Genomic DNA, 12,272 nt, shown 5'->3' with positions numbered 1-12,272 from the left:
CAATTATGTTGTGACCATTCCTCCTTTTGCTATGATTATTATGTCAACTCAGTTCAAATACCTTATAGGAAGAGTTAGTGACTTCAGAATCACTCCCCATGGGGGAAAAAAAACCCAATTCTAGCAAGTGAAGTGGACTCTGTATTTGCCAGCTAACATATAGAAATATAGATGGAAAAAAACACAATGTGTTACATATTCAAAGATTAATAGAAAGTTTGTGTCTGAAAAAAAAAAGTTTGTTAGAAAAATGTTGTCTCCAAATACCTACTCTTTTAGTGTGGGTGAACATCCTTCAGGTTAATTACATGATCAAACAAGTGAGCCGAGGAAGGAGAACCAAAAGTTCAGGTGTGAGGAGACATTGCCAAAAGCACATTTATCAGGAGTAAATATAAAGCAACTCAAATGGCATCTTGGTTAGGGAGAAATTATTTAATTGTTGTATAAGTTCAGCTTATAAGTTCAGCTTTACAAAAATGTCCAGGAAAGCATCTATTGCATAAATGACCTAATACCTAGCATAATTTCTCCAGTCAAGGTAAACATTAGATTCCCCTCTCATATGTATGCTATGCAGTTTTTATCCCAGAAAAGTGCTAGTAATTTTGCTAACCAGTACTGTTCTTTAGATCTTCAAATTCTAATTTCCACTCCATAGGAAGGTAAAACTATGGAGAGAAACATTCTTAGCTACCCAAGTGTTTCTTCTTCTTTGGAGCTTGTTTGCTGCTCTAGAACCTATGGGTGGAAGGCTTTGCATGTGAATAACTCTGGAAAGGATAGTAGCCCCAGGAAGCAACTCTGAGAGACCCAGGTAAGAAATGAAGGTTGTGATTGTATATAAAGTAGATGTGTCTGTGGCAGTGTGGAGGTTTGGAGTGACCTGGACAGGGAAAAACAATAAGACAGTTCGGAGCACTGATTCCCCCATATTTATTCCATTCATTCTTAAGTCCATTTGCCAAGCATTATTTATCACCTGCCTTCTGTCTTCATTGCTGTCTACGGGGCACTAATTTTGAACACAGGGACACCAAATAATCAAGGATCAGAGGACTTTAATCCAGGTCACATGCATGGCTAAAATATGTACAGATCCTTCCCAATCTGCAGGAGGGGGGTGCTTTCTAATCTAGATAATGGGTTGAATTTGTACAATAGCTAACTGGTCCTATTTTAAATAATTTTTTGAGACTAAAAAAATAAATATTTTCTTAAAGAAGAAATTCCCTCCCAGATTGTTCCTCCCTGTTCCTCTCAGAATCCAAGCAATTGGCTATTAAGATAGAAGTAACTTATTTTAATTTTTTTTCTTTTTGACTCCATTTGACAAACATGTGTTTTGTTCGTTTGTTTGCTTGTTTTGTTTTTGTTTTTTTAATAACTGCCTGTTTGAGCTTTCCTTTATCTTTCCCTGGCCTTACTGATTGTTCCTGATAAAGCTAATATTCTCATTTGCTCTCATCCTACTAATGCAGGATGCAATTGATCCATATACACTACACATGCCATACTTTAAATTTGAAATGGGTTATCTTAAAAGAATAGGTTTAACTCTTTAGGGTTGCTTATTATAGAGCTGTCTAGATATAGGGAAAAGACTTAAGGACTCTTTACGGCCCAATTCAGTTCTTGGGTTCTCTAATTTTAAGCAGGAACTTCTGTAACTTTCTTGACTGACTTAGGTGTGCTCATTTTAGCATAGTCAACAACTTTACACATGATCACATCTAGTATTAAGAGAAGATGATGCTGAAAATGATCACTTTTCATTCATGAGACATTTACTGAGGAAGTCCAAAGCCCAGACATGAAAAGATGAATAGGATACAGCCCCTGCCCTGGTAAGGAAGACGGAAATGTAAACTCACAGTTGCCATCAGTATGGGAATCTAATAATGGCATATACATCAGGCCCAGTGGAGTGCCCCAGGAGGGGGTTGATAAACTCAGTCTGCGAAGTCAAAAGAGACTTGACTGAGCCTTCGCAAGCAGAATTACTTCCTATCGTTTCCTGATTTTTATGGCACCCAAGTGATAAGTGTGCAATAGAGGAGAATCACTCTTCAAACTAATCTCTCCAGTACCAAAATACAACACGGAGTTCTGGAAAGTAGGACAGCTTGTAATCACTCCTCCGGTCATATTGCTAGCTGCAATGAAAGAAGAACTGTTTATTGCAAACGTGCATTTTTGTACCTTTGCTGAAGAATGGATGTGACCTGCTTGCAGAAATTCTCTCCATTTTGAGAAAACCCCTTTAGATTCTTGTACACTTTATTATACTGAAAAAGAAAAGCACAGAAGGGTTATGAGCACTTTCAAAGACAGAACGGTAAATTCAGACTGCTCTGTAATGATGACTGTCATTGTAAATGATCGTGAAGCTAAGGGGATGTACACATTTTGGATGAGTTCCTAAAATAAAGATTAAGTGTCTTATGCCTGGATATGAAATACCCGGCAGAACTTTTCAAAAATACAGCTGGTTTGTTTGTCCCCAGGCAACAAGTCAGCAGTGGGGTGATTTTGAAGTCTGACTTCCTGTCACTTCTATTGTTTCCCAGGATGGTTAAAAGTACATTCTGAAATATGTACACTGAGTAATCATTTTGTGCCTCCACCCCAAGTTCCCAAATAATATTCCTGGGTGCCATACCATGAACTCACGAAGTGAATGTGTTTTGTTTTGTTTTGGATGAGATATGAATATGTAAGTGAAATAACTTGCTAATAAAATGTGTCCTGGTCCCTCTAAATCTGATTTAACTCTAGTAGTAAAGAGGTACCTGGGTGGCTCAGTCAGTTAAGCGTCAGACTTGAGCTCAGGTCATGACCTCACGGTTCGTGATTTTGAGCCCCGCACCCGGCTCTGTGCTGACGACAGCTCAGAGCCTGGAGCCTGCTTCGGATTCTGTGTCTCCCTCTCTCTCTGTCCCTCCCCCGCTTGTGCTCTGTCTCTCTCTCCCTCTCAAAAATAGACATTAAAAAATTTTTTTCTAACTCTAGTAATAAGAATATTATAATAATGTGTTGAACATTTTTGTTGTACCAAACTTTTACAAATTTATGAATAAATATTTATAAATTCATTCCTATATGAATTTAGCCTACAGACACAAGAATTCAATGGGAAAGATTTTGTCATTTGATTTCGAACTCCACGAAGTCACCCTGAAAATTGTATTTGTAAAAGTAGACATTGATGATGGTAGGTTTTAAGTGCCCCAATGAAGAGCCTAAACGTGAATGAATTCTGCAGCTGTCCTGACACAGAGTGGATCAGTTAGGCGGTGGAACAGTCCCAAGCACATTCCCTCAGAGTTTTCCATGTGGGAGGTGTGATACCTCATTGCATTTTTTAAAATGAGATTTTACAGAGGAGGATGCAAGTTCTGTATGAAATGAGGGCCATGCTGTGGCTCTTTGTTCCTCCGACGAGCCAGCCTCGTCCAGCACTCCAGTGGCTTTGAGAGCTCACATTCAGGGAGCACCTACTATGCAGCTGGCAGATTCACGGACGTGAATCCTCAGGGCCAAGGCAACCCTTCAGTTGTCATGGGAACACCTGGTGTGTGTGCTAGCAGAGTAGCAAACAGAGGACAGGGGGTCACGGAGGAGGAAAGGACCTAAAGGAAAGGACCTGATCCAGGTCCTTAACTTCAGAGCGGAATGAACCAAATCTAGGATATAGAAATACAATCCTATAGATACCAAATTCCTTTTTTTAACTATAATTAAAACAATTTTTTAATGTGTATTTACTTTTGAGAGAAAGAGAGAGACGGCACAAGCATGGGAGGGGCAGAGACAGAGATGGAGACACAGAATCCGAAGCAGACTCTAGGCTCCGGGCTGTCAGCACAGAGCCCAACGCAGGGCTTGAACTCACAAGCTCTGAGGTCACGACCTAAGCAGAAGTTGGATGCTTAACCGACTGAGCCACACACGTGTCCCTGTACCAAGTTCTTTTATCTTTATGCAGTGGTTCTCCTTTCACCTGAACTTAGCACAGAGAGCCAGGGCAGGGTTTGGCAGACACACAGGAATAGCAAATGGCTCCAATGAAACTACCTCGGGCTCAAAGACAGCAGTCAGGGAGCAATGCTCTTTATAAAGACATTGTGAACTCCTAAAGCAAAGTTGACAAAATCACGCGTCTGCAGGCAGGGGGCAGACCCCTGCATGAGTGAGGAGTAGGGTGGGGAGAGCGAGCTGGAGAGACAGCTGTCCCCACTGCTCTGGACCAAGGGACTGCAGCCCAGGATGGCCAGATATTCTAGTCTGTCCCAAAAAGCTGACATAGGGATTGGCATCTGAAATACGGTTTTAAAAAAACAATGGTAGCAAACAATTTACAAATTTTTAAGCTGTCTGCAGAGCAAGCAAAACATGCCTACAGTGAGGTTCAGATGTAGGATGTCTGAGGAAATGATTCTCCCCTGAGTCATGAGAGTAAAATTACTATTTGGCAACCAACCCACTTTTATTTCTATAAAAATAACTTGTCTGTGAACGATATGATCTTATAAGGCCTCCTTCCTTCCCTTACAGGTACAATGGGAAAGTTTTAGTGAGCATTTTAAGATTGTTTAGCTTTTTTGTTTGCTCCTCTGTTGCCTAAACGTTTTCAATAAATCACCCCCAGCCTTTTTATTTTCTTACTACACTACCAAATAACATTCCACAAATCACACATAGGTATCATGAGAAGAAAATAAATAAATGTGAAGCAGGGCACATATCCCCAGCATAAAGTTTTTTCTCGGTGTCTCTCCCTTAGATGTAGCCATGTGACTAAACGTTTCCCAAGGAAGCATGGGTAAAAGTGTTGTGTGAGGTTTCAGTGACGTTTCCTTCCTTCTCTTCCCCGATACCTATACTTAGAAACGATGGCTGAGGCCACGAGGTGGTCTTGAGGATAGCTGCCATGTACTAAGATGGAAGAGTAGAAAAAGAAAAAGAGCCTGGGTCCTTGATGGCCCTGGGGGCCACCAGATAAGCCCTCTTCTCTCTACTTTTGGACTTACTTTATGTGTGAGAGGAATGTAATAATAGGGGTTTTGAAAAGCCACTCTTATTTTTGACTTTTAAAATGTGCAGCTGAACATAGTTCAAACTCAGACACAGTCTTTAAACTTTTTGTTTTAAATTATGAAACATTTTTATGTTTCGTAAAATAATAATGATACAGATAATAATAATGATACACACAGGAACTCGTTACCTAAGTTATAGAGATTATTTAACACTTTGCTTCTGCTTTCTGTAAACAACTGGTTTTTTTTTTTTTTCATTCCTTTTCATAATTTCTTTGGCTATACTTGGGCATTTATTCTTGCATATGAGGATTTATCTAATTACCTTTTTTTTAAAAAAGTCCCTGTTGGAATCCTAATTGGAATGTCATTACATAAATATATCAATTTGAGGAAATTGACTTTTTCATGGTATTTAGACCTCCCATCCAAGGACATAGTAAGTCTTTTCGTGTGTTCAAATCTTATTTTATGTTCAATAAAATTTTATGATTTTCTTTCTAAGTCCTGTAGCTTTCTTATTTGATTTACTTAGAAATATCTCACAATATTAAATTGTAAGTTTTGAATGTAATGTCCTATCTGCTTCTCTCTCCAGCCCACAGCAAAGCAGAAACAAAGACCCAGCAAAAACGCCAGGGGGCCATGTGCCAGAGAGAAAGATTTGAATGGGTGCTTGCAGAGTGAGTTTTCTTGCTCTGAAACATTAGGAGCCTGGGGCTGGGGCTGGGAAAAGACAGAGCAGAGATGTAGACTGGAGGAATTTGGAGGTTTCAGAGCAACATGAGAAGAACCTCCCATCAGGAGAGCCAGGAGTGCAAGGAAGGGACTCTGAGATGAGGTGTCCCAGGGGATGGGCCCACACCAGCCCCATCACCTGAGGAGTCTGCATCTAGCAGACCTGGGGAGAGAATAGGATACCTTGGACCCCATGTATGAGGATGGGAGCATGGAGGGGAAATCTTGCCCCTAACCAAAGTGGACATGAGCAGAACCAGTTGAGAATTTTTATGTGCTGGGCTGCAGGGGCTGCTGAATTTCCCAAATTTATCAAGCCATCAAAACTGTCCAAGACATGTTTTTAAAATACTATCTCCAGAGGACCAGTTCTAGGAGGCCAGACAGTCTTAAATGTTTCTAAACCATTGATTCAAAGCTCAATTGTTTTTGGAGGGAGTCAGGGAGACTGTGAGAAAGTGGGGAGTTTCTGTCTTTTCCAAAGGCATTCAAACTCGACTTGTTAAAGCAAGAGGCTGCTCAAACGAAGCACATCTTATGCTTCAATCGATGCTGCAGCTGCCAGGATTTTGGAAGATGATTTCCTGTTATTTAATAGACTGGTACTTCCTAACTGTTTTCACATTATGACACATCTAGAAAATGCTATTTGTACTAGGACAGTGTGGTAAATGAGCGAAGTTGTTCCAGGCAGAGGAAATTGGCCCATGAGCTCTGTCCCCCAACCACATCCTGCCAGTTTTAGGGTTGCCGAGATTCATGTCTCAGGTACACATATAACCCATTCCCTAAACTCCAGGATGCCCAGGCACACACTAGTTCAAAAGCTCCTGAATACATTGTGTTGTTGTTAACTTAGTGATCAGGTGACAACAGGATGTTCTTATTACAGCAATGGAGAGATTTTTTTATCTCTAACCCTACATGCAATGTACCAGACACTCCCTGACAAACCCTGATCTACATGAGATAAAGGTGATATCGGTAAATAAAAGAATAGCTAAGAATACTTCCAGTGTTTCAGCACAACCCCTTCTTTGGAAACAGTGATTCTGTACCTTTCATCATGTCCCATCCACTGAAACTTAAAGACAAAAATCTGTGAAAAGCAGACTTGCATAAATGTCAAATTGGAACCCAGGACCATCTTGGTGTGTGTGTGTGTGTGTGTGTGTGTGTGTGTGATCAGAAAACCTTGGAACATATCTGCTTTGAGTGTATGAAATCTCTTGACCTTGGCTTTGGCTCTCCCTTCCTATCCCACCTCTCTCCTTCCCACTCCACTCTAATGCACCAGAGAGACCACTGAAGGGATTCCATGGAGCATAGCTTGAAAATCACTAACATCTAATCCTTTTATTTTATAGTGAAATGCCAAAGAGCTGAAAATAACTTCATTAGTTAGGGGCAGAACTGTGATTAGAAATATTAGGTGAGCCAATCAATTAGAGAAACCTTCAGAAATAAATATATTTATAAATAGCTTATCAGTATAATTACACTAAGTTTACTCGGAGTAATAGTTACCTTTAAGTGCTATGATCAGCACAAATGGCTTCGTAATGTCATCAACCAGTACAAGAAGGGTTTTCTCTACTCAAAGTCGTACAGGAGGTGAAGTTTTGGTGTTCTTGTCCCATCCTGTTGAGCTTTCAAATACTCCAACCCTACCAAATATTCATTCCAGGAAAAGACCTGCTATCGATCTTACATCTCCATATGGATTTTTATTAACATGTTGTCTCTCCTAGGGCTCATGAATCCCTAGGAAAAAAGTTATGTGTTTTTTTTCCTGATAAAAGGAGTCCAGGCTAGTGGTAGAATATTTGGGATATTTCTAAGCCCCTAAAAACATCCCTTCACAACACAACTAGTACACACAGGCATTTCCCATTCAGTTTTTTTTGGTTTTTTTCTTCATTTATTTATTTATTTTGAGAGAGAGAGAGCCTGTCAGCTCAAGAGTCCATCACAGGACTCAATCCCACGACCGACTGAGACATCGTGACCTGAGCAGAAATCAAGAGTCTGATGCTTAACCTGCTGAGCTACCCAGATGCCCCTCCTATTCAGTCTTTACAAAAATATTTTTGCCCAGCATTTGTAAGCAAATTCTGTTGTATAAATGCTGTCATTACAAAAAAATGCAGTAATCAAAGCAATTGGCACATGACATAATTAGATAACTTCTAAATGCACTGTATCAACCCTGGACTAGCAGCTCTTTTTGACCGTCTACAATTTGAATGATTAAGGTTAAATTCAGTTATTCGAGAATAGTCCATTTGTATTGTAGATGGCAGTATGGAAACTTTTTGGACAGTGGCATCCTCATAGGTCAAATAAACTATGATATTCCACTTATATTTAATCAGATAAGTTTTGTTGGATGTCTTTCATATGACAGGCACTGTGCTACTGATTTCATGTGAATCTTGATTCATGGGGGATCATATTTCAAACCACTGTCCCTCTAAGGGATTACCTGGGTAACATTTGGAATCCCCATGGCACACCATCATAAATTATGAGATATAGAACATTAAAGAACATAGTCTACTCCATCCTTTCTTCCTCTTACTCCAGATGAGGAAACAGCAGCCTATGAAACATGGGTGGCATATCACATATCTTGATGTGTACACCAGGGATGCTGTGGGCCATAGGATATCTATGCCAGACCCAACCTGCTTCCTTATATCTGTGAAGAACCAGAATCCCACAGAAGCCATGGGCCATTGTGCCAGTGTCTTCTGTCTTAGTGCCAGTTAATATCCCATGACCCAGGCAGAGCCACTGAGATAGAAAGCTCAGATTGGCATCTAAGCCAGATTAAAGGAGCAGTCCCACAGCCTGGTACTGTTTCAATAGCTGATGATGTTAAGGGAAGGGACAGACTAGGTGAAGCCCAGAATGCCTGATTTGACAGGTCCCGACCTGGATACCACAGGAGTGGATAAAAATATAAACTTGGTTATAGCTTGTTATTTGCTCATGATCTATCTCTATGGTATTATTTCATAAGAAGGTGCTGCTTTTTAAAAATAATTGGATTATTTCATTTGGAGACAATTTGATCCTATCCACTTCCTTGTACATAGATTTGAAAATGACTTCACTTGGCATTTTTTTTTTTTTTTGTAGGTGTAGAAGCTAAACTTGTAAACTTCAAGACCTTAAGGCCCAGAGCCAATTCTGTTCCTTTTCAAAACCAGAACTTAAAAAAAAAAAAAAAAAACCTTCTTCAAATAAATTTTACCACTCTTAAGATTGGTTAAGAGCCTACACAATATTTAGCCCATTTTTGAGCATGGACACTGACTAAGCTGTCTGATGTTGAATAGCCCAGTTATTAGCCTATCTTGCCCATTGGAGCATGAACTTAACAGAAGAGATTTTTTTTTTAATTAAAAAAAATTTTTTTTTATTTTTGAGAGACAGGGAGACACAGAATCCGAAGCAGGCTCCAGGCTCCAAGCTGTCAGCACAGAGCCCAATGCGGGGTTCAAAGTCACCAGCCGTGAGATCATGACCTGAGCCGAAGTCAGACGCTTAACCGATTAGGCCAGCCAGGTGCCCCAACAAAAGAGATTTTAAGATATTTTTTGTATTATGGGTCCCTTTGGCAATCTTGTGAAATCTATATTTTACTCAGAATATTTTTAAATGCATTAGATAAAGTAACATAGGATTGCAAAGGAAACATTATATTGATATACCTTTATTAAAACATATTTTAAATTATATGCATGCTTATTAAAGGGGGGAATTTTCAGTCTTAAAATCTATATACAACCATACTGTTGGAATTTTTGTTTTTACATTAGACACATATTTACTTTTGCATTTAAAAGAGTAAAAGTAGGTAGAATCTGCTATTACATCATCACTAATAATATTACTAGCTATTAGGACTTCATGTCATTTAGCTCATCTGATTCATGAACTCATTTTGTGGCATAGCACTTACGGCTCCATCTGCTCTAAGCCTGTGCTCTGTCCATTGAATAAACAACAATGAAACCGTTAATTCTGTTGCTTTTTTCTTTTTTATTTATTTAAAAAAAATTTCTTATGTTTATTCATTTCAAGAGAGACAGAGAGAGCAAGCAGGGGAGGGGCAGAGAGAGAAGGAGAGAGAGAGAATCCCAAGCAGGCTCTGCACAGAGCCTGACGTGGGGGTCCTGCACAGCACAGAGTCTGATGTGGGGGTCGAATTCAAGAAACTATGCAAGACTATGACCTGAGATGAGACTCAGGTGAGATGAGACTATGACCTGAGCCAAAACCAAGTCAGACGCTTAACCAACTGAGCCACCCAGGCACCCCTGTTGCTTTTTTTTTTCTTTATGGCTTTATTACAGCCCTCATTTATCTGTTTATCCAGTTTGTTATTGTTGGTGGTTTTTGTTTTGTTTTGTTTTTTGATAAAATACTTGCGGGATGAATGAACGTAACCCCTTGCTTCCGATGTCACCAATTTCAGTTTTTTGGCATCATTTATTGGGCTAACACGCTGATGATTCTTGATTATTTTCTGTTCAGAGCATATATACCCCCTTCCTCCCCCCCCCCCACACCTTATTTTAATTGCTTCTTATTTCCTAAATTGCTGCTAATGACCTCACACTGTCCTCGGACTTTTGGCCAATCTTCTGTTTGGTAATGCTCCCCAGGACTAAACAAACATGTTGGGAAGCCTGTCTGAGAACCACTGTAGGGCAGGCAGCGTGGGGAGCCCGTCCTTCCTCTTGCACGTCTTGCAGTTATTGACTCTAAATGATACGGGAAAATATGCCAAAGCCCTCCACCCTACTGCATTCTCAGAACCCCAAATCAGCTGCAGATTCTGAGTGTTTGGGTAGCCACTCTACACACGATGTTGGCACCGTCGGTGTATATCTTACGAATGCTTTCCAAACAGCCACCATCTGCAAGCAAATATGATGCTATACCCACTCCAAGTCTTTCCAACAATATGAGAATAAAAGATGACTATTACCTTGACCCGTCACTTGCTAGAAAGCACTGTCTTTTAAATCGAACCAAAGAAAAGCCACAAGACTTTTGTATCACAGCCAGTGTCTAACATGTTTGTCTTCCAAACGTCTCAGATTTCTTTAAGTTAAAACCCATTAATATATAAACATATCCCTCTAAGGCCACCCTCTCACACACAGGCGCAAAACCACACTGAGCTACTCACCGAACAATCTGTCAGTGGGTCCCTCATATTGAAATGTTTTTGCTTCTGTCCTTCTACCTAAGTTCCAGCATTCAGCATTCAAGAAACTACAGTCAAGGTTGGGTGTGTCTGGAACTTCCCGTATTCAAAGGGCCTAGAGTACGTCAGTCCTTGTCAAACACCCTGAGGAGGAAGTCCCGGCCCTGGACTTTCATCCCGTTGGTTTCCTGGAAAAGCAAAGAACTGCTCTGGGACAAGAGAGCTGGACTGAGGTGCTACGAATGACTTCTGTAAATACTTAGAGGGCAGAATGCCGAGTCCTAAGCTGTGTGGCCTTGAGGGAAGGCCCAGAAGCTGTCAAGTGTCTTGAGAATTTGGGTGTTCAGGGCAGATATGGAGGATGCATATTCTCCCAGCCTGCTGTGTTTATCATATATATATATTTTTAAGTTTCTGTATTTTACCATGCTTTGGCATGTAGGGGCCTTTCAGACTTGAGGAGGGACTGGCCCTCTTAGGGTGAGCTAATTCCTAGAGATAGCAAAGGACTTGCTTGTGACTTTGATATGCAAACTGACCAATCCTGAGCCCAGACGCTTAACCACTCCCTTTATCTAAGTCACACACCAAGTCAATATTCCCCTGCCCCAAATCACCCCAAGGTCAGGTACCAAACAATTAGGACCACACCCACATAACTGTGACTGTAGTGGGAAAATGTCTAGAAAAGGTCATCAGGGAGCAGGACCCACGTGAACTACCTCACAGGGCCTTACCCTGTTTCGTACGTTCACCCTCACTTTTTTTTGTTTTTTATTACTCAAAAGGATAAACAGAACTAGAAATCAATCAACAACTTATCGTTTATCGCTTTCTCCGCATCCAGCTGTCAATCGGTAGATTTCCAGCTACTGGCCTGTTGCCTTGCGGTGGCTGTTTGCTGGGCTGTGGGCAGCTTTGGTGTGGCTGGCAGGCCCCCAGTCAGAAAGGAACTCCATCAGGAGAGCCCAGGGGAACCTTTCAGAGCCGCCTGGGTGGGCAAGCTCTATTCATCTGCCCCAGGTGCGCAGGCTCCGTTCAAAGTCCCTAAAAATCACAAATGATGAGGAAGGGGACCCTGAGGGAAGAGAAGCTGCCTTGCAATCAGTCAGATGGAGAAGAGCAGTCTGTGGTCAGGGATCACCCTTCACATACCTGACAAAGCTCTCCCCTTATCTTGTCCCAAAGAACTTTACCCCTGGAGGTTACAACATGGAGCAGTGGCAACCTAGGGGTTAGAATTAGAGGAGGCCAATTGGCATCCTGGA

General features: G+C 40.9%; 1 protein-coding gene across 7 annotated transcripts in view; it reads right to left on the bottom strand.

Moving 5' to 3' along the window:
* The window catches only part of NOSTRIN (nitric oxide synthase trafficking), a 58,333-nt gene extending 47,185 nt beyond the window's left edge, over window positions 1-11,148 (bottom strand). For 3 of the 7 annotated variants that reach the window (XM_006935337.4, XM_006935338.4, XM_003990832.4), the window contains exons 1-2: window positions 10,987-11,144; window positions 2,203-2,288 (exon numbers count right to left, since the gene is read on the bottom strand). In XM_006935337.4, the coding sequence (XP_006935399.2) occupies window positions 2,203-2,288; window positions 10,987-11,013 (113 nt within the window). In that variant the 5' untranslated portion in view covers window positions 11,014-11,144. Of the gene's footprint in view, window positions 1-2,202; window positions 2,289-10,986 lie in introns of all 7 variants that reach the window. The other 4 variants (XM_019838220.3, XM_019838219.3, XM_045033906.1 and 1 more) reach the window with 4 other exon arrangements.
* Window positions 11,149-12,272: the final 1,124 nt, after the last annotated feature.

Source organism: Felis catus, chromosome C1 (assembly GCF_018350175.1).
Source record: "Felis catus isolate Fca126 chromosome C1, F.catus_Fca126_mat1.0, whole genome shotgun sequence".
Taxonomy (NCBI): Eukaryota; Metazoa; Chordata; class Mammalia; order Carnivora; family Felidae; genus Felis; species Felis catus.
Note: the sequence above shows the minus strand (reverse complement) of the source record. Positions and strands in the feature narration are given on the sequence as shown.